Source organism: Lynx rufus, unplaced genomic scaffold (genome assembly GCF_022079265.1).
Source record: "Lynx rufus isolate CCGP_SWC_20201006 ecotype Redwood Valley unplaced genomic scaffold, mLynRuf1.p SCAF_2, whole genome shotgun sequence".
NCBI lineage: Eukaryota > Metazoa > Chordata > Mammalia > Carnivora > Felidae > Lynx > Lynx rufus.
Window position 1 is genome coordinate 210475245 of NW_025814834.1, and position 19839 is coordinate 210495083.

The 19839-nt window shown below is 59.8% G+C and overlaps 2 protein-coding genes across 2 annotated transcripts in view; one reads left to right on the forward strand and one right to left on the reverse strand.

The window, feature by feature from the left end:
* Window positions 1-2708: 2708 nt before the first annotated feature.
* On the forward strand, window positions 2709-5888 carry MFAP2 (microfibril associated protein 2). Its single transcript, XM_047082817.1, has 8 exons — window positions 2709-2745; window positions 3736-3825; window positions 4039-4065; window positions 4169-4249; window positions 4363-4407; window positions 5196-5283; window positions 5473-5546; window positions 5785-5888. The coding sequence occupies exons 1-8, from the start codon at window positions 2709-2711 to the stop codon at window positions 5886-5888; spliced, it is 546 nt and encodes a 181-aa protein (XP_046938773.1).
* Window positions 5889-7447: 1559 nt separating this feature from the next.
* The window catches only part of CROCC (ciliary rootlet coiled-coil, rootletin), a 45272-nt gene continuing 32880 nt past the window's right edge, over window positions 7448-19839 (reverse strand). Inside the window, exons 28-37 of the mRNA XM_047082818.1 lie at window positions 14398-14567; window positions 14160-14280; window positions 13693-13856; window positions 11837-12052; window positions 10962-11186; window positions 10433-10582; window positions 9919-10119; window positions 9584-9715; window positions 8668-8847; window positions 7448-7956 (exon numbers count right to left, since the gene is read on the reverse strand). Coding sequence (XP_046938774.1) covers window positions 7870-7956; window positions 8668-8847; window positions 9584-9715; window positions 9919-10119; window positions 10433-10582; window positions 10962-11186; window positions 11837-12052; window positions 13693-13856; window positions 14160-14280; window positions 14398-14567 — 1646 coding nt within the window. The 3' untranslated portion in view covers window positions 7448-7869. The remainder of the gene's footprint in view (window positions 7957-8667; window positions 8848-9583; window positions 9716-9918; window positions 10120-10432; window positions 10583-10961; window positions 11187-11836; window positions 12053-13692; window positions 13857-14159; window positions 14281-14397; window positions 14568-19839) is intronic.

Sequence of the window (19839 nt, forward strand, 5' to 3'; positions counted from 1 at the left end):
GGGAAAGCAGGCCCGGAAGGCTGTCCTGGACGGTAGGAGAAGCCAGAGGGGAGAGCTGAGTCGCGGCGGGTGTATCGCCTTTAGGAGCCTCAGTTTCCTCCTCTGCGAAACGGGGTAACACGTCCTCCAAAACCCACCTCACACTAGACTCCAGCCCAGACGTGCCGAGGAGGCTGGAGAGGCGTCCTGCCCGCCAGAGGTCGGCGCAGACGTGAGGACGGCTCCTGGGGCGCCTCCCCCAGGGCCGCCCCCGAAGCGGGCTGGAGACCCGCACGCACGGCGGGCGGGCGGGGCTCGCGTTAGGACCCAGCGGCTCCGGGGCTGGAGGGCGGGCGCCGGCCCGTCGGGGGCCCGGAGGGGGGCTCAGAGCGGGCGCAGGGGCGGCTCCGCGGGCGGACTCGGAGCGGGCGGCGGAGTGACCCGGCCAGGTAGGCGCGGGCCTGGCGGCGGGAGCGGCAGGGCGGCGCTCGGGAGTGGGGGGAGGGGGTCCCGGGGGGGGGGGGGGAGGCAGGGGTGTAGCGGTCTGCGGGCCCCCAGGCCTGGGGGCGGCTGCCCGAGTTCCCGAACCCGGGGCCGTCTGAGCAGATGCTACGAGGACACTTGGGGGGTTTGGGGTCGCTGGGAGGGGGGCCGGTTTGGGGGCGTCGGGGCCGGGGGGGGGGGGCTTCCGTTCGCCCCGGGAGGCTGGACTTTGGCGAGTGGGGTGGGGGCGTCGGCCGGAGCCGCCGGGCTAGAGCGGCGGAGAGACAAAGGGAGACCCGAGACCGGGAGGGCGTGGGGAGCCGCCGAGCAAGTTCCGTGGCTGATTGTTCCCAGCTGTGCGGCGGCGGCCACATCTGGTCCCCTCCGGTCGCACCGCACCGCGGCTGGCCTCCCCGCGGGGCAGTGTGGGGGCCGGGCTCTGAGTAGGCCCCGCTCATTCCCTCCTGCCCACGAACGCCTCGGGGTGGGGTCCCCAGCCGCGGAAGGGGCCAGAGGGGGGCCGTCTTCTAGGCAGGTCCTGGCCTCCCCCACACTCCAAAATCCGTAGTCTAGACAGCAGTGCTTGGAGATGTGGCCCCGGGGGAGGATCCAGGACTCCCGCGCCCCTTGCCCTGGGGGCCCCTTGCCCCCAGTAAGCCTGGGCCTGGGTGCCAGACCTTCCAGGGGAGGAAAAGACCCCATGCAGGAGGCTGTGAGGCCTAGGAGGGGCTTTGGGGACAGACAGCCCCCACCCCACCTCTTAAGGCCTCTTAGGCCCCAACTCAGGGCCTCCTTCTGAGTGGTGACAGCTCCAACTGGCCCGGCTGCCACTAGCCCCGTGGGGACAAGGAGGGGATGATGAGGCCTTGCGGGGAGTTACAGGGAAAGAGCTCCAGGTCTTTGGGTCCCTCCTACTGAGAGAGGGCCAAGGGATTTCGGGATAGGAACACCGGGAGCCCGAGGTCCCCTGCCTCTGGGGCAGCCTGAGTGGTGGGTCTCTTCTCCTCCACCCCACCCCACCCCCAGCTCAGTAAGGAAGGGAGATGGAAAATGTATGAGCCGGGCAGGGGGTCCCGGAAGGTTCTGGATTGGGAGCGAAGAGGGACAGATGCCCGGGAGTCCTTCCTCTCTCCTTAGACGCCCTGTGGCAGTTAGGTCTCCAGTTAGCCGTCTGGAAGAAGTCCCTTTGTGTGGTGGGAGGGGCCTTCCTGGATGGGTGAGCCCATGGACTCTCTCCCAGCGCTCCAGGCGCTCCAGGCGGAAGGCTGATGCCTGCCCCCCCACTGAGCTGGGACCTGTAGACCCTGCCAAGCCCACTGTGTGGCCAAAGGCTGGAGTTCTTGAACCTCCAGAGCCTGGTGAAGGCTGTGGACCACTGCCCTCTCCCCCCAGAATTGCACACACAACACTTGTCATACAGTGTTCAGGGGTTCAGAGCCTCTGGGCTGGGTGACATCACTGTCCCCTCCAGCTCTGCCCTTCTAGGATCCAGAGAATCTCTCCTCAGACTCCACCCTGAGCGTTTCCTGCTGCTGCAAATAGACCTTAGTCTCGTGAGTCTGTGGTGAAGACAGCCAGGTCTTAGGAGGCCTGGAGGCCTGGCAGGAGAGGAATCTTCTGGGGGTGGGAGCCCTGCCCGGGCCTGGCTGCCCTTCGGCCCCTGGGGCCCATGCATGCATGTGGTTCCCCGCAGAGCAAGACACTCGGGGCCCAGGGGCTAATTGGGAACAGGTGGTGGGGTTGGCAGACGCTGCAGAGTCGGGGCTATGATGGTGGCCGAGAGGGGCTGCGGTCCTGAGGATGGGCCTGGGGTCAAGGGTTTCCATGATCAGTGCACCAGGCACCGGGAGGTGCTGAATCGGAAGCGGGCACGGCTGCGGGCCAGGAGAGCAGAGGCAGAGCTAGCGGGGGGCTAGAAACGTGCCCTCGGTGAGAAGGGCAGGGTGGGTTCTGTCCGCTTGTAGGATCAACTCTGGAGCGAGGTTGGGGGCCTTGTGACTTGGGACCTGAACACCCAGTGGGCCCTCGGGGGACAGCCGATGTAGACCCCGCCCCCGCTCCGCCCTACTCCCCCGGCACTCCCTATGCCTGGCTTCTGTTCCCAGCACCCCCTCCTTCACCGGGCTAGATGCAGGGGAGCAGAGGTGGGCTCCACAGTCCTGGGTGAGTGGGTCCAAGCTACAGCCCGCCCCCCCCACCCCCTCCAGCTGTCCTGACACCAGCCCAGACTGCCTCACCGCGTAGCCATGAGAGCTGCCTACCTCTTCCTGCTGTTCCTGCCTGGTAAGTGGCTCCTGGGGTTGGGGGCTCCCCTTGTGTGGCTGGGGGTTGGGAGCTGGCAGTGAGCCTTTATTGTGCCCCGTGGCCAGCACGCAACTCCCCGGTCCCGGGACCTCCTGGACCACAGACTGTACTGGCCAACCCCTCCCAGAGCATGAGCCTCCCCAGCCCTCGCCCCACCCCTCCACAGCAGCAGCTAGGCAGGGAGGCCTTCCAGGAGGAAGCCGATGTGTAGGAGGGGGAGGCACCCAAGGCAGGGAGTCTGCAGGTCTGGGTTCTAGACCCATTTGAGACCCAACCCCAACCCCAACCCCCTCCCCACCCCCACCCCACCCCCCCACCATGCAATCTCGACTTTGGAGTGATCCCTATTGGTGAACTGAGGAGTTATCCATAGGGATCAAAGGCCCTGCCATAGCTAACATTTACTCATTTAACAGATACTGAGTCCCTACTATGTGCCACGCACTGGGCTAGACCCTGGGGTACAATGATGACCTGGGCAGACATACCCCTGCCTTCTTGGTGCTGCCCGTCTAGAGAAGGGAGGCTGATACATCAAGTAGGCGTGATAAATGCCAGCGTGTTGAGCATGAGGATGGAAATAAACAGAGGAACTGGATGGAGAGAGTGGGTAGGCCGGGGACGGCCTTTTGGCAGAACTGAATTTTTAGCTGAGATCTGAAGGAGGAGAAGTTAACCAGGATCACAGGCCTAGGGAAAGTCGAGTGCAAAGGCCCTGGGGCAGACAGGAGTGTGCTGAGTTCCAGGAACAGCCAGGGGGCTAGCAGGGGAAGACAGGCCAGAAAAGGTCTGTGAGGTGCCCAGGAGCCGGCTCTGTAAGGGCCTCTGTAAGGGTCGAGGAAGGAGTTTGGATCCCTTGGGTTGTAGGATCTTAGGGTCTTACCGGCCTGCCCTTGGGACTTCTACCTGTCCTCCCAGAAGTGCTGTCCTTCCCTGCAGGGCACCCCCTCATGCTTTGCTTCCTCACAGCGGGCCTGCTGGCTCAGGGCCAATATGACCTAGACTCTCTGTCTCCGTTCCCGGAACACGTCCAGTACACCCACTACAGTGACCAGATAGGTAAGGGACTTGCCCCCCCGCCCAGCCCTCCCCACACCCGGCCACATCATCAAGGCCTGGCTCCCAGGTGTGCACGATGCAGCTGGGGACCAGGTGGGGAAGGGTGGTGGGAGTCATAGGGGGTGGTCCTGGGTGTGGCCGTGACCCCCTGTGCCCCCCGAGACTGGGAGCTCGCCTGACCCCCGGCAACCTCGCATTCATCTTTGTTCCTAGACCAACCGGACTACTATGATTATCAAGGTAAAGGGCTGGGGTGGGGCAGGCGGCGGGGGCGGGCAGCTGAGCGCTGGGGTGGAGAGATGGAGTGGACCCCCTTGTCGCCCGCCCCCCGCCCCCCACTCAGAGGTGACTCCTCGGCCCCCTGCGGAGCAGTTCCAGTCCCAGCAGCAAGTCCAGCAGGAAGTCGTCCTGGCCCCCACCCCAGGTAGGCTGCCGGCTCCTGTCAACCCTGGGAGCGGCGGGTCTGTGCCGGGGCGGGGCTGGTGCCCTGAATGGACCCCTCTCAGTGATGTCTGCCTGCTCCTCTCCTGACACCAGCACCAGGAAATGCGGAGACAGAGCCCACGGAGCCTGGGCCTCTGGGTAAGAGCTTCCTGACAGCTGGAGAAACAGAGGCACGGCCTCAGAAGCGGGGGTAGAGCTGATTGCAGCGCTGATGGGACAGAGACAAGCCTTTTGCTTTTGCCGGGCCGATGGCAGGGTCGGGGGCTTGCAGACAGGCCAGTGCTCTAGGCAACCGCAGGCCCCCCCCCCCCCGGAAGCTCTGGGAGACGCCCCCCTTGCCCCCCCCCAGTTGGTCGCAGCCTCAGGAAGGGCCCTCCACCCCCAGACACTGGGAAGAGGGAGGGAGCGTGCTGGGGGGCTTCCTGCCTGCCTGCCAGCCAGCAGAGTGGGTGGCGCTCGTGGCCAGCGAGGCAGAGAGGGGACCAGAAGCCCGGGCCGGCTGAGCCAGCCCCCGTGCCGCCCCCACCGAGAGCCGGAGACGGCCAGACCGTGCAGGCTGCTCTCGCTCCCGTGAGCTCAGTGTCCGCGTGTGCTCCTCTGAGCCCGGCCCAGCTGGTTGGTGTGGACTTGGGTGACCGTTGTGTGTGGGTGCGGTTGTGTTTGAGCTTACGCCCGTTCAGGTACGTGCTTCCAAGCGTGGTTGCAAACTTGCGCGTGTATGCACATGTTGTATAAAATCGGGCAGCCCTGGGAGCCCCAGCAATGCTGTCTGTGCTGTGTGTGCGTGCGTGCGTGCGTGCCTGCGCTGTGCCAGAGGGTGCAGGGCGGACCTAGACCCCGCGACGAGAGCCAGTCTCGGTGGGCATCGTTGGGGGCTACGCTACGCCCAAGCTGCGGCCCCTAGTCTGATCCTGCCCGTCACCCAGACTGCCGCGAGGAACAGTACCCGTGCACCCGCCTCTACTCCATCCACAAGCCCTGCAAACAGTGTCTCAATGAGGTCTGCTTCTACAGGTGAGCACAGGCGGGGTTTGGCGGGCAGGGCAGGCAGCCACAGTGCCCCCCGCCCCGAGGTGGGACTGTAGGGGAGCATGAGCCCTGAATTGAACTCCACTCGGGTGAGCCCAGGCCTAGGGGCGGGGATGCGTGGAGCCCCCCTGGTGGGGTCGGGGGTGACCCCACCGTCCCGGCTCCACCCCCCAGCCTCCGCCGCGTGTACGTGGTCAACAAGGAGATCTGTGTCCGCACAGTGTGTGCCCACGAGGAGCTCCTCCGAGGTAGGGAGGCTTGCACCCCCACACCTTCCCCCTCCCCACACCCACTCGCCGCCCTTCCTGTCCGTCCACCTGGTGTTTATTAAACCCGTGTTCTGCACCACGGCCACTTCCAGGGGGCTCCTGAACTCCCTCCCGGCTGCTTCTCCTCAGAACATTCCCTGTCCCGGGATCGGGAAGGGGCCGATGGTTTCCCATGACCAGCCTCTCCCTGACCCCGACTCCTTGCCCCCCGCAACAGCTGACCTGTGTCGGGACAAGTTCTCCAAATGTGGCGTGATGGCCAGCAGTGGCCTGTGCCAGTCCGTGGCGGCCTCCTGTGCGAGGAGCTGCGGGGGCTGCTAGGGCGGAGCCAGCACCCCAAGCCCTGGGCCTTCCTCAGATCCGGGGCCCTCGGGCCCTGCCTCACCTGGTGCTTTTCTCCCCAGCCTGACATTCCTTTTATCCTGTAAAAAGTTAGTGGACTGTGGCCCTGGGGGTTTGTCTCAGGCCCCTCCCCCCAGCCTGTGGCCACCCCTGGGGCACAATGGGGGCTCCCCACGGCCCAGTTTTCGCCCCCAGAGGAGGGGCATCCCAGGCCTCTCGGTGGGACCTGGGCCTCTGATGTGCCTTCTCAGTCCCTCGAGGACAGTCCCCCTGCCCACCAGCCCCTTTGAGGTAGGCTGTGCCCCTCACCCCAGCCGGTCTGCTTGGACTTCCTACAGCTCCCGGGCATAGACCACCTTTGTTTTATACAAAATTAAAACTGTTTTTACAAAAGCTTTAGTCATTTCTCAGTTGGGAGCACAGAGCGGGTGGCCAGGTGTCTCTGACACTGCCTGTCCTCATTGAGAGGCTGCCTGGCCCCTTGGGGAGAAGGGACCGTTCAGGTGACCTGTGGCCTTGCCTGTGCGGTCCCAGTCCTGCCTCCTCACCCACCAGCTTCAGCTGACCCCCCCCCCCAGAAAGGTGGATCATGACCACTGTCCCCTCCAGGTCCTGCATCGGTGGGGGGGGGCACTGCAGAGGGCTGCGTTGGAAATAGAAGGTTCAGGGATACAACTTTCTCATTGGGCTGCTCAGTGAGGGCGTGAGTGCCCTGTCATCAGAGGCATGCAGGCCAAGACGGGAGGCCACCCATGTGGAGGCGCAGAGGTGTTTGTAGGGTATAAAGCAGGTCATGGGAGGTGGGCTCTGAGATCCGCCTTTGGGGGGAGGGCTGCGAGTTCGGGGGGGCAGAAATAGAGGCCCAGTCTCCACGTGAGCGATCAGCACGCAGTCCCGTCTGCCTTCCAGACAGGCCCATGTGGTGGGCACAGGTAATATCGCCACCTTACGGACAGGAAGCCCAGAGGCATCAAGTGACCCACCAAGGAGCCACAGCTAGAAGTGGCAGGGCGGAGGGGCACCACCCGACCCCGTCAGACTCCACGGAGACGAGTACTTTCTCCTCGGAGACCCTGAGCACCTGCCACGTGTGCCTCCTCATAACCACCCTGTGAGGCACGTTCCCAGTTTACAGATGAGCAAACCAAGGCTCTGAGAGGTCACGCAGCTTTGCTAGGCTCACTCAGCGGAGCCAGGGCAAGACCCACGTTCACTCCCAGGCCCGCACACTGCCTGAGAGGCCTGCCACGGTGCAGAGGGTGGGCCCAGTCCTAACGAGGGGCCAGAGAAAGGGGCCAGAACGCTGTGGCTGGAAAGAGCCGGGCTGTGCAGTTTGGGCCTCAGCAGCCCCGTCTGTTACATGGGATGGGTGGTGCGGGACCCTGGACACCTCCCCACGCCAGCATCCTGTGAGGCCGGAAAGTTCCACGGGCCTTTCCAAAGACCCCATCTCCCCCTGCACCCCTGCCCCAGGCCCCCTGTGTCTTCCCACCCATCTCTCGAGTGGAGGAAGGCACACTGAAGTAAGGGGACACGTCTGTACAAACCATTTTTAGAAAACGGGGTCTTTTGTTACAAAAAAACAGTCCTGAACAGTTAACATTGTAAAAAGGTATAAAAATACAGGGACTCTGAGGAATTTCCCGACACTCTGAACTAAGGCGGAGAGATCTCTGGGAAGCCAGGGGACGGTCTGGGTCTCTGACTCCCAGGCACCCCTCCTCTTTCCCATGAGCCCATGCTCTAGGGCCAGCCAGGGGCAAGGGGGTCTCCCCGACCCCCTGGCTTTGGCTCAGACACTCAGGTGACCTGGATGCTCAGCCCAGGGGTGGGGACTGGACTGAGGGGCCCCGGATGCCGCTAAGAAGCTGCCACCGGAGTCCCTGGCGTCCAGCACGGCCACCTGGCTCCTCCCTACCCTGAGCCAAGCTCTGGGCCAGGGGGCCACCCAGGAAGGGGCTCATTCCCCTGGGGGGCCGGAGGTTTGGGGGAAGGATGCTGAGCTCCTCCGGAGCTCCTGCTGCAACTGTCCCTTCAGTGTGGACACCTGGGAAGAAAGAGAAAGTAGGGCCAGCCCGGTCCCCAGCCTGATGCCACAGGAAGGGGCATGTGGCTGCAGCTGGGACCCCAGAAGGGACCCAATCCTGCCCGCTTCAGGAAAAAACGGGTCTCATTAAACACCAGGGTGCTTCCTACCCCTTCCGTCCCGACCCACGTGGCAGCTGCTGACTGCTCCTTGGCATCTTGTCAGGAGCCACCCGTCCCCACTCTCATCACTTAGGCAGGCCTGGCACCAGCCCCACCAGGGGTGCCTGTGACCCAGGCCTGGCCCTACCCAAGCAGCCTTGTTCTGCACACGTCAGGTCAGGGATGGCTGGGAAGGAGTCAGGGACTAAGCAGGCCAGAAGGGTCATCCCTGCGACTTCTGCTGTTGCTCTAAGGAAAAAGGCCCCCTCTTTCCTCCGGGATGGTAGCTTGTCGGGATAACCTAGGCTGGGGCTGCTGAGGCCACCTGTGCCACCCAGGAGACAACAATGAGGACAGTAGAGCCACAGCACGGGGACGGAGTTCCAGTGACATCACTTGAGCCCGTGTCCAGCCATGACGGAGACCAGCACAGATCCCCTGGACCACTTCGGTCCTAGGTGCCGCCGACTGCTCACACCAGAGGTCACAGCCAGCCCTCTCCCGCTCCTCCCCCCGAGGGCGCTTCTGCAATATCCTGGGGCAGGGCCAGAACCCGGCCAGGCCTGAGCACCTGCTCTTCCAAACCGCGCACGCGCTGCCGGTGGGCCCGCTCCCGAGCCTCCAGGGTGCGCTCTGTCTGCACCTGGGCACTGCGCAGGCGCTCCACCTCCCGCTCTACCTCCCGCTGCTGCTGCTCGGCGGCCTCCAGTCGGGCTGGGCTCTGGTCCTGCTCCAGTGCCACCACCTGGGCCTGCGGGAAGAGCAGCAAGTCAGGGGTGTGGCCCTGGGGGGGGGGCGGGGCGGGCACTCCCAGGAATGGGAGCCTAGAAGGCCCCTCAGGACAGTGCAGGCGGGGGGAGCAAAAGAGATCCTGGTTTGTCCCCCATGTTCTTGGCCCCCGGGGTCTGCGAATCCGGGGTCAGGGTACCTAGTGACCCCGCTGACAGGCGTGCACATGCGCACACCGTGCACACACGCGCAGACGTAGTCAAACGTGGACACGCCCACATTCGTACCGGCCCCAAAGCAAGCACGGAAGTACTTAGCCCTTGGTCACAGGGACGCGTGCCTACGAGCAAAGCTCCAATACTCCTACATCTACAGACAGGAAGACTTCGGTACAGGAAGATGCACACACACCTGGAACACGTTCCTGACACGCAGACTTGTCACATCTGTGCGCGAGTCACATTACATGCAGAACACTCCCATGCACGCTCACGCCTCCATGTTCCACAACGCGCAAACACACAGGCTCACACGCTAACCGGCATCTCTCTCCCCTCCACTCTGGGGAGGACCCCTCCCTCTAGGACCTTGCTCTGGGCTGTGCCCTGCAAGAGTCTGGGCTTGTGGGTTATGGAGGTTGAGGACCCTGGGCTGGCTGAGCCATCGGCAACTCCTGGGACGGTCTGGCACTCGGGCCTGGGGCAGGGGTGGGGCCCGGGTCCAGGGCTAGGGAGAGAGGCGGTGGCCAGGGGCTGGACCTCCAGCAGCTGGATCTGCCTCTGGGCCTCAGCCAGCTCCAACTCGGCCCCCGTGAGCGTGCGGTCCAGGCGGCCCTTCTCGGCGCTCAGCCGCACCGTGTCCTCATGGCTGCGAAGCTTCTCGCGCTCCACCTAGGCCGGGAGAGGAGGAGGGTGTTAAGGCACCCGGGGGAAGGTGGGGGGGGGGCTCCCGTGAAGAGGGAGGGGCGCAGAGAGGGGTGTTAGGTTAGAGGCAGCAGGAGCAGGGGCCGGAGGGCACCTGAGGCCCCCGGCCCCGGGGACGTAAGGCCAAGACCCCGAGGAAGGGGGGGGACAGCGCCGGCGGCTCAGCCCACCTTGTCCAGCATCCTCTTGAGGGCCACCCGGTCCTTCTCCAGCCGCAGCGCTGACCGCTCCACCTCCCGCTTCTCGGCCTCCAGCTGAGCGAGGGCTCGCTGCAGGCCGTCCAGGCGCTCCTGGAGCAGCCGCCGCTCCTCCTGCAGCTTCTGGACCGCGTGCAGGGCCGCTGCCTCCCCCTCCTGTCGCTGCCGCAGCACCTGCAGAAGCCGGCAGGCCCCTAATGCCTCCGGGCCTCGGTGCGTGTGCCTCTGAAGCTTGGGGATGGTGAGGCCAGCCTTGGCCCCGCAGGGGGGGTGGTGAGGCCCCCATCAGAGAACTATCACCCGAGGCCACGCTGTTCTCTGAGCCCCAGCTTCTCCATCTGCGTAATGGGGGCGCGGGTTGAATGAACCACGCTTCCTCACGGGAAGCTGGGCCCGGGTTCGGGATGAGGTGGGGATACGGAAGGTCCTGCTGCATCCTGCGGGCCTCGGCGTCCCGGGGACAGAAGGGGCCCATCGTGGCCCTCACCTCCTGAAGCTGTTGCAGCTGGCCCTCTGCCTCTGCCCGCTGCACCTCCAGGTCCGCCAGCTCGCCTCGCATCGTCTGCACCTGCTCACTCAGGGAGCTGCTCTGCTTCCGGGCCTCCGATAACGCCTGCCGAGCGGCCTCCAGCCGTTCCTGGGGGGCAGGGGCGGATGATGCCAGGATGGAGCAAAGGCTCCCCTCTACTCTGTACCTCTGGGTCAGGGTTCCAACCCACAAAACAGCCCCAAAATCTTATCTGGAGGGCGAGGCAGATAGCAGGCCTGGCCCACTGACCTGCATGACCCCGTATCTGGGTCCCTCAAGCCTATACCAGTAGGCGAATTCTTATTGCCCCCGCCCACCCCAAGCCCCCTCCTATTGGCCAATGCTCCTACTGGGCCCACCCGCCTCAGAGCGCTCATGGACTGGCTCCCTAGGGTTCCCAACTGACTGTCCTCCAAGGGCCCCTCCAAGCCTGCCCTTGTTGGCTCTCGCTGGGGCCACCCCCGGCCAGGCCCCGGAACCCCCGTACTTGGAGAACTTGGCGGTCATGTTCACAAGCGGTCAGGGCCTTCTGCAGGTGCAGATTCTTGTCCTGGGTGCTGGTAAGGTTGGCGCTACTCTGGGCCAGTGCTTCTGACAGGCCCTGCGCCTTGTCCCGCAAGGCCCCCTCGCTCTCTTCCATCTTGGCCAGGGCCCCGTTCAGCCGCTCCACTGTCAGCTGCAGAGTCCCCGCCTTCACCTCACTGTCTGCCACCTGGCAGGAGGGCAGACAGGACAGTGAAGTGGCTCTGCTCTCACCCTGGCCTCCAGCAGAACGGTGAACCCAAGCCAAGCTCCTCCCACCCCTGCCTAGGCCTTCATCATCGACCCTCATTGTTCCCATGCGCTCCCACTGGCTCAGCCCACTGCAGCCTAGGCTCCGTCCCACTGCTGGTTTTAACTACCCTCACCCGGAGTGCCACAAACCCGGATGTCCCAGACCCCAGGGTCTCCTCCCCTGCCAGGGAGGAGAAAAGGTAACCACCACAATCCAGAAATGTTCTGTGTTCTTGACTTTGGTGGGTGCCCTTGGAGGACTAGCGTAGTAACTGAACGTTCTAGTTAGAGCTGAGCCTCCTGGCAGCCAAGGCAAAAAAGGGACATGAGTGAAACCTATATCTCTAACTTGTCCCACATGTTTCCTAGGAATGAAGATTCTGGTGTCAAAGAGTCCTAGATTCTAATTTCAGCTGTGTCTCTTATTAGCTATGTGATCTTGGGTGATGGTAGCCCCTCTCTGTCTCTCTGTCCACGAAATGAGGATGATGCTTGCCTCGGGGTTGTTGGGAGTATTACGTAGTCCCCGTAAAGCACCCGGCCCCGAGCGTGCAGATGAGAAACCCGCAAAGGGTAATGGGGACCCACCTGTCTCTGCAGGGAGTCCACCCGATCCTGGAGGGCCTGGGCCTGGGCCTCACGGTCACTGAGGCCCAGGCGGCTGCGCTGCAGTTCCCCCTCGAGTGAGCGCCGCTGCAGCTCAAGCTTGATGGTGCGGCTCTCAGAGGCATCCAACACCTCCTTCAGACGCCGCTTGTCACTCTCCAGCTTCACCTCATTGGCCTTCATCTTGCTGATCTTCTCCTGCGGGCGAGGGAGGGGTCAGGCCCCAGCCGCCCAGCCACCCCCGACCCCGCGCCTCCCACACCCCGTCAGGACCCTCAGGAGAAAGTGGGGAGCAGCCTTGAAGCGGCTGGCCCAACCCCTCACTGCGTGACCTGGGGCCAGCCTGTGACCCTTGCGAGGCCCTCCACCTCCCCGCATGTTCACAGGATGGGTTGGCCTGAGGATCCCAGAGCGCTTTCTGGATTTGGCTGATCTGGCCTTTCTAACAGGCTCTGTGATCCAGGATTCTCCCTTCCTGCTCTGTGGCCCGACCGCACATCTGTGCAGTGGGGAGACTGCACGGGCCCAGGGGTACCACAAAGTGTTCGCAGAGCCCCGGGGTGGGAAGGGAGGGTGAAAAGGCAGATTCCAGGGCTTCCCTGTTCTGCTGCATCACTTCCCAGAGCCAGGCCCAGAAGCTGCATTGTGTGATCTGAGTCAGGTAGGAGCCTTGGGCACCCCCTGGTTTTAGGGCATGATGTTCCTCCCTCCCCCACATGGGGTCAAACAGTAAAAAGAGGCTTGAGCAGTAGGGAGAGGACAGGAAGACAGACTGAACCCCCCCCAAGCCCGGCCCCCTGCCGCCGTGCTCAGAGCCCCAACTCTGCCATGTCTGGGCCCGGCAGCCCCACTCTGGCCCCTGCCCAGCTTTGTTCCTGGCCTCCTCCCGCGGCCCCTGCGGCTGGGCCGGAGGCCAGAGCTGGAACCACAGACATAACAATCCAGCTCGAACTTGACCTGGAGCCAGAGACAGGGGGTGGGCTGTGGGGGCAACGATGGAGGGCCGGGGAGGAAGGGGGAAGGAGTGAGGGGACCTTTGGCATGAGAAGGGCTCAAGGCTTCGGTGGCCTGGACTGTCGCCCCCGGGGCCAGGGTGTCCTGCCCTGGGTGCACGCACCCACGCGTGCACACACACACACACACACACACACACACACACACACACGACACGTGTACACAGATGTCCCCCAAACACATATAAAAACCCCAGAACACCACTCATGTGGCTATACAGAGACAAAGGAAACCGACGTCCCCTGAACACCATATGTTAAGAGCATTCACGGGGCGCCTGGGTGGCTCAGCCAGTTCGGCATCCAACTCTTGATTCCGGCTCAGGCCATGATCTCACAGTTTGAGGGATCAGGCCCCGCATCGGGCTCTGCACTGACAGTGAGGACCCCACTTGTGATTCTCTTTCTCCCTCTCTCTTTGCCCCTCCCCTGCTCATGCTCGCTCTCAAAAACAAATAAACTTAAAAAAAAAAAAAAAAAGAGCACTTGTGTATCGTCTCTGGGAGACGATTGCTGGCCTCCCTCTTTTACGCAGGAGGAAAACGAGACCAGGCAGGCAATAAACAGCACGGCCGGGACTTGAACAGACTTTCTTCCGTCAGGGTCAAAAGCCCAGGCCTTTTCTTCTGCAGCCTCGTGACCTCAAGGAGGAGCGAGCGGGTGCAATCTGAACGTGCTTCCGGACAGAGTCACAGGCGGCTCACTTCAGTGGGTGCTGCAACCCAGGCAGACAGCAACGGAGACGCACACAGTAGGACTCCCAGCCAGCCATTCAAGCTCAGGCGGACGCCCCCCTGCCCCCGCCGGCCCTCAGCTCCCGTCTACCTGGCTGGCCCGGAGCTCACTCTCGGTGGCCTGCAGGCTCCTCTCCAGGGCGGCCACCTGGTCCAGGGCGGCCCGGCGCTCCCGCTCGCTGCGCCGCACATTCTCCTCCTGCAGCACCAGCTCTGCCTGGGCCCCGCTCAGCCGCCCGTCCACGCGGCGTCGGGCTGCAGCACCCCAGCCCCGTCAGGCCTGGCCGGGCGCACCCCGAGACCCGAACCTGGCCACCAGATGCCCGGCCTGCCCTCCGCCCGCCACAGGGCCTGCCTCTCCGAGTCCTTGAGGGTCTGCCGCTCTGCACACGTGGAGTGGAGCTGACCAGGGAGGGACCCCCAGAGGAGACGGCCCCCCATTCAGGTCACGGTGGGCAGGGCAGGGACGGAGGAGCCGCTCAGGCCAATCCCACACGTCCTACCTCAGCGGCTAAGAGCACAGAGAGCAGGGAGCCGGGGGTGGGGGGTCAAACTCACCTTCTGCACCGTCGGCCACAGCCTTCTGCAGCTGCCTCGCCCGTGAGGTGGCACTGTCCCTCTCAGCCTCCATCTCAGCCAGCTGTCGACTCAGGACACCGGTCTGGGCCTGAAGCTCATCCTGCGGCCCCGACGTGGGGCGGGGGAGGAAGGGAAGACCCCTGTTCTGACACCTGCAGCCCCTCGCAGGGCCCTCAGCCACCCGGTTCCCTACCCAGCGGCTCACACCCAGCCTCACCCGCTGTCTCTGGGCACTCCGCAGCTCCTGCAGGAACTCCCGGAGGGCCCCCCGTACCGCCTCCGGGTCCAGGTCTGGGGATGCCGGGGAGGTGGCAGGTCCTGGGGATGGTGGCTCGGACCCAGGGCTGCGTTCCAAGGGGCTGGGGCTGCTGAGCCCTTCGCCGCTTCCTGGGGGAGGCGGCATGCTTAGGGCTGCGGGAACCCGAGCCTCTCGGGCCTGGGTGGTGCCTGCGGGCTGCTCGCACACCTCACCCCCCTCACCACCCCCCCCCCCCCCGAGCCGCACCCAGCAGCTTGCAGGAGCTTCCCACCGCACGCTGGCCCTCACCTTCTTGCTTAACCCTTCCCTGGTCCCAGGCCCCTCAGAGTAAGCCCAACTTCCCTGCCGTCGTGCAGAGGCCCCATTGCTCACCCTAGCACAGCCCTCTCTCACCTTTTACAAGCCGTCCATTCCACATGACCCTCGGCTCCCAAGTTCTAGAACATCCCCTCTTCCGGGACCAGGGCCTTCGTGCATGCTGTTCCCTTCTCTCCCCACGGCCTCTCTTTGCCTGGCCCATTCCATTAGATCTGCTCCCCAGACGTGTCCCTGATCCCAGGCTGGGTCATGAGGCTCCAAGGTCTGCCTCCCCGCCAAGACCAGGGGCACTGTGAGGGCTGCACACCCAGGGCCCAGTCCAAGGGTGGACGTTCCACCACCTCAACATCTCCCTGCTTCCTATCTGCCAGGCACTGACGGCCTATCCCACCTTCACGATAATTCTCTGAGGAGTAAGAACCTTCACAGGCTGGACGCGCTCAAAGCAGTTAAGCGATCTGCTTGGTCTCCAAGCTGGGAAGATCCCGCTATGGGATTTAGAACCAGGTAGCCCTACTTCCAGAAAGAGAAATGAACTCTGTCTGCTTGAAGAGGCCAGAGGGGCGCACAGAGACAGGGCGCCACCTGGAGGTCAGCATCGGAACCACAGGGCAGAGCGTCAACCTGCCCATAGCTTCCTCCTGCCTTCGCAAGTGACACCTAAGCTGCCCAACGGCTCCGTCAACAGCCACAGGACCTGGAGCAGGATGTCTACCCACTGCCCCCAAGGGCCCCTACCACAGAGTGGCCTGCAAGGATTACTCAGGCGTGTCCTTTGTCCTCACGTCCTCACCTCCCACTCGTCTGTACCTGTTCACTGCCCTGTGCCTGCTGTCCCCTCGGTGTTCACAGGGGAACTGCCAGTCAGGCACTCGTCCCTCGTCCTCGCCCCTTACTTCCACTTGTCCCTTGTCCTCAGAGTCTCCTCTCCCACCCATCCTTCCCCCACCTACCACCTCCTCACCGGGGCTCCCCATTTCCCACACAAACACCCCTACCCCTGCCCTTGCTGTATCTTTAAAAATTTCTGAGGCGCCTGGGTGGCTCAGTAGGTTGAGCATCTGACTTCGGCTCAGGTCATGATCTCATGGTTTGTGAGTTCGAGCCCCACGTCGGGCTCGGTGCTGACAGCTCAGAGCCTGGAGCCTGCTTCGGATTCTGTGTCTCCCTCTCTCTCTGCCCCTCCCCTGCTTGCACTCTGTCTCTCTCTCTCTTAAAATTCTTCTTTAAATTTCTTTGCTGTGATAATATATATAACATACAATATGCTTTCCTAGCCATCTTTTTCTCAGGTTCTTAATTTTAATTAAATAACATTTAGTAACGTTATGGTTAGCAGGGTGTGTGTGTGTGTGTGTGTGTGTGTGTGTGTGTGTGTGTGTTTTAAGAAATCCCTTCCTGTCCTAAAGCCGTAAGGATATTTTCCTATGTTGTCTTTAAGGATATTTTCCTATGTTGTCTTTTAAAAGCTACAGTTTTGCCTTTTGTATTTAATCTTCAAATCTACTTAGGAGTGCCTGGCTGGCTCAGTCAGAAGAGCATGGGACTCTTGACCTTGGGGTTGTGAGTTCAAGCCCCACAAGGGGTGTACAGATTACCTAAATAAATAAAAAACTTAAAAAAAAATGCAGTGCATCTAACTGAAGTTGATGTTTATCTAAAAGGTGATGGAAGGGTCTCTTTCTTTTTTATTTTTCTGTATGGATTCTCAATTATCCAAATACTTTTGGGACTTTTGGGAAAGTCCATCACAGACCAAGCTTCCAACACAGATCAGGTTTCTTTGGACATGCAGGTCTGGTCCTTGACCACACAGCCAGTGTTGGTCTCAGTGGCACAGCACCTGAATTACTAAAACTTTATATTAACTTTTTTCTTTGGCAAGGCAAGCCCCTACCCCTAGCCATCTAGTTCTTTTTCTTCAAGAGTGTGTTGGCTTTCTTGGTCTTTGTTTTTCCATAGATGTTTTAGAATTGGCTTGTCAAGTTGGACACACACAGAAAGAATTTTGCCGAAATACCATTCAATCTATAGATGAATCTGGAAGAACTGACATATTTATAATAGTGAATTTGTTGATACATACAATCATTTCTCCTATTTAGGTTTCTTTTAACATCTCTCAACAACATTTATGGCTCGTCTCCATAAAAGCCATATTAGATTAGAATTATTTTTTCCTTGGACAGTAGACCTTATCTGTAAAGTTATCTAGATCTGGTGTTTTCTTTGGGGGAGAGATTTCTTAGTGCCAGTATAAATGATATTTTATCAATTCTGGTGTTGGCAGTAAACAACAAACGTGTTCTGCTTCTGTTGATATAATAAAATATAATTAACTTTTGTATGTTGATCTTGTTTCCAGCAACCTTACTAAAGGTTCTTACTTGTTCTAACAATTTGTTGTAGCTTCTCCTGTATTTTTTTACAAATTTTTTAACGTTTATTTATTTTTGAGAGAGAGAGAGCATGAGCAGGGGAGGGGCAGAGAGAGAGGGTGACACAGAATCCAAAGGAGGCTCCAGGCTCTGAGCTGTCAGCACAGAGCCCGACACAGGGCTCGAACTCACAAACCATGAGGTCATAACCGGAGCCGAAGTCAGATGCTTACCTGCCTGAGCCACCCAGGTGCCCCCTCCTGTATTTTCTACATAGAAAAATCACGTGATCTATAAATAGTGGCAGTTTTGTTTCTCCCTTCCTGAACCTTAAAACATTAATTCTATGTTTCTTACCATAGTGTACTGGCTAGGACCTTTGAGACTTCCAGTACAATATTAAATACAGGAGTCAAATGTAATATTTGCTGTAGGGTTTTGGAGAACTAGTTTATCAGTTAAGGAAACCTTTTTCTAGTTTTCCAAGAGTTTGGATCATAACTGTATGTTGAATTTTATCAAATGCTTTTTCTACATCCATTTTGGTGGCCTTTTTTTTTTTTAATTTTTTAACGTTTATTTATTATTGAGAGACAGAGCGTGAGCAGGGGAGGGGCAGAGAGAGAGGGAGACACAGAATCGGAAGCAGGCTCCAGGCTCCGAGCTATCAGCACAGAGCCCGATGCGGGGCTCGAATGCACAAACCGCAAGATCATGACCTGAGCAGAAGTCAGACACTTAACCGACTGAGCCACCCAGGCGCCCCAATGTGCCTTTCTAACCAATTATATTCACATTGTTATGAGACCATCACCACTATCTGTTCCCAAATCTTCCATCATACCTATTTTGGGTTGAACTATGTCCCCCCAAAATTCATTAGTTGAAGCTCCAACCCCTGGCATGTCAGAATGTGAGTTTATTTGGGAGTAAGCTTCTTGGAGATGTAATTAGTTAAGAGGAGGTCGGTTAAGCACTTGGTTTCAGCTCAGGTCATGATCTCAGTTTGTGGCTTCTAGCCCCGTATTGGGCTTTGCACTGACAGTGTGGAGCCTGCCTGGAATTCTCTCCTTCCCTCTCTCTCTACCCTTCCCCTGCTCTCCCTCTCTCTCTAAAAAAAAAAAAAAAAAAAAAAAAAAAAAAAAAAAAAGACGAGGTCGTAGTTGAGTATGGTGAGCCCCTAATCCAGTATTATTGGTATCCTAACACAAAGGGGGGATTTGGATACACACACAAGAAGACCAAGTGAAGCTTGGGTCCTGCTGCCACCAGCCTAGGAACTATAGGCAGCCAGGAGAGAGGCCTGGAACAGATCCTTCCCTAGAGACTTCAGAAGGAGCATGGTCCCGCTGACACCTTAATCTGGGACTCTGGCCTTCAGAACAATTAGACACAAACTGAAGTTTAAGGTACTCGGTTTTGCAGCCCCAGCAAACTGACAGGTACGGCCTCAAACAGAAACTCTGTGTCCACTAAGCAGTTAACTCCCGAGCCTCCCCTCCCCCCAGTCCCTAGTGACCTCTAATCTACTTTCTACCTCTATACATGTGTCTCTTCTAGGTATTTCCCGCAAGCGTCCCTTTGCGACTGGCTTTTCACTTAGCATAATATTGTCGAGGCTCATCCATGTTGTAACACGGATCAGAATAGCATTGCTTTTTAAGGCTGAATAATATCCCTTTGTGTGGCTATGCCACATTTTGTTTATCTACTCATCTGTCGGTGGACACTGGTTGATTCCACCTTTTATGATGCTCTGAATGGTTGGTGCACATGGTAATTCCAAGTGTTTTTCTAAGTTTTTTTTTTTTTTAAACCGTTTATTTTTCAGAGAGAGACCGAGCCTGAGCAGGGGAGGGGCAGAGAGAGAGAGGGAGACACGAAATCCGCAGCAGGCTCCAGACTCTGAGCCGTCAGCACAGAGCCCGACGTGGGGCTCGAACTCATGAACCGCGAGATCGTGACCTGAGCCGAAGTTGGATGCTTAACCGACGGAGCCACTCAGGCTGCCAGTAATTCCAAGTTTTTTGACGAACTGCCAAACTGTTTTCCACAGCAGCTGTGCTGTTTTACATTCTCACCAGCAATGTCCTTGAATGCATTTGTCCTTACCTATTCTCCAGCCCTTACTACCACCCAGAACATTCTCGATTTCATCTCTATATCACATTGATTGTCTGCGCCTCTCCCTAGACTAGAAACTCCCTAAGCGCAGAAACGCCAGTTTGTTTACTGCTCCATCCCATAGTGAAGCTGTCTTGAGCACCCAGCCAGCGCTTAATAAGTATTGCATAACTGATCGAATGTGATCCAGGGGTTCAATCTGTGGATTTGAAGAGGCAACAACTCAGTATCCCATAGTGAATTGCCCACGGTGCTAAGATTCCAGAGGTTCTATTCTAGGCCCTAGGAGTCAAGATAGAATCATGTCAGGCTGAGACAAGGATGCTCTCCAAAGGTGTGCTCACCCCTGCTATAGCACAGCGCTGACTTTCCCGGAGTCATCCACGGGGCCCTGGGAACAAATGGGACTGGAACGATTTCTGAAGGAGTTGCTGGAAGAGGTTTTAGGCCGGGTAGGTAACGGTCTGGTTGTGATGCTGGGGTCACAAGTCTAGTGTGGAGGGGTATCAAGCTAGGGGTGGGAGACTGATGGAGAGAGGGAGTGAGGATCAATTATAGAGGACGGAGCCTCAAAGTCTCA

Excerpts from the sequence above, each read along its gene's own strand:
- MFAP2 (XM_047082817.1), top strand. The coding sequence starts at position 2,709 with ATGAGAGCTGCCTACCTCTTCCTGCTGTTCCTGCCTG. Across the intron at positions 2,746-3,735 it reads CTTCCTGCTGTTCCTGCCTG|CGGGCCTGCTGGCTCAGGGC; the intron begins GTAAGTGGCTCC and ends GCTTCCTCACAG. Across the intron at positions 3,826-4,038 it reads CCACTACAGTGACCAGATAG|ACCAACCGGACTACTATGAT; the intron begins GTAAGGGACTTG and ends CTTTGTTCCTAG.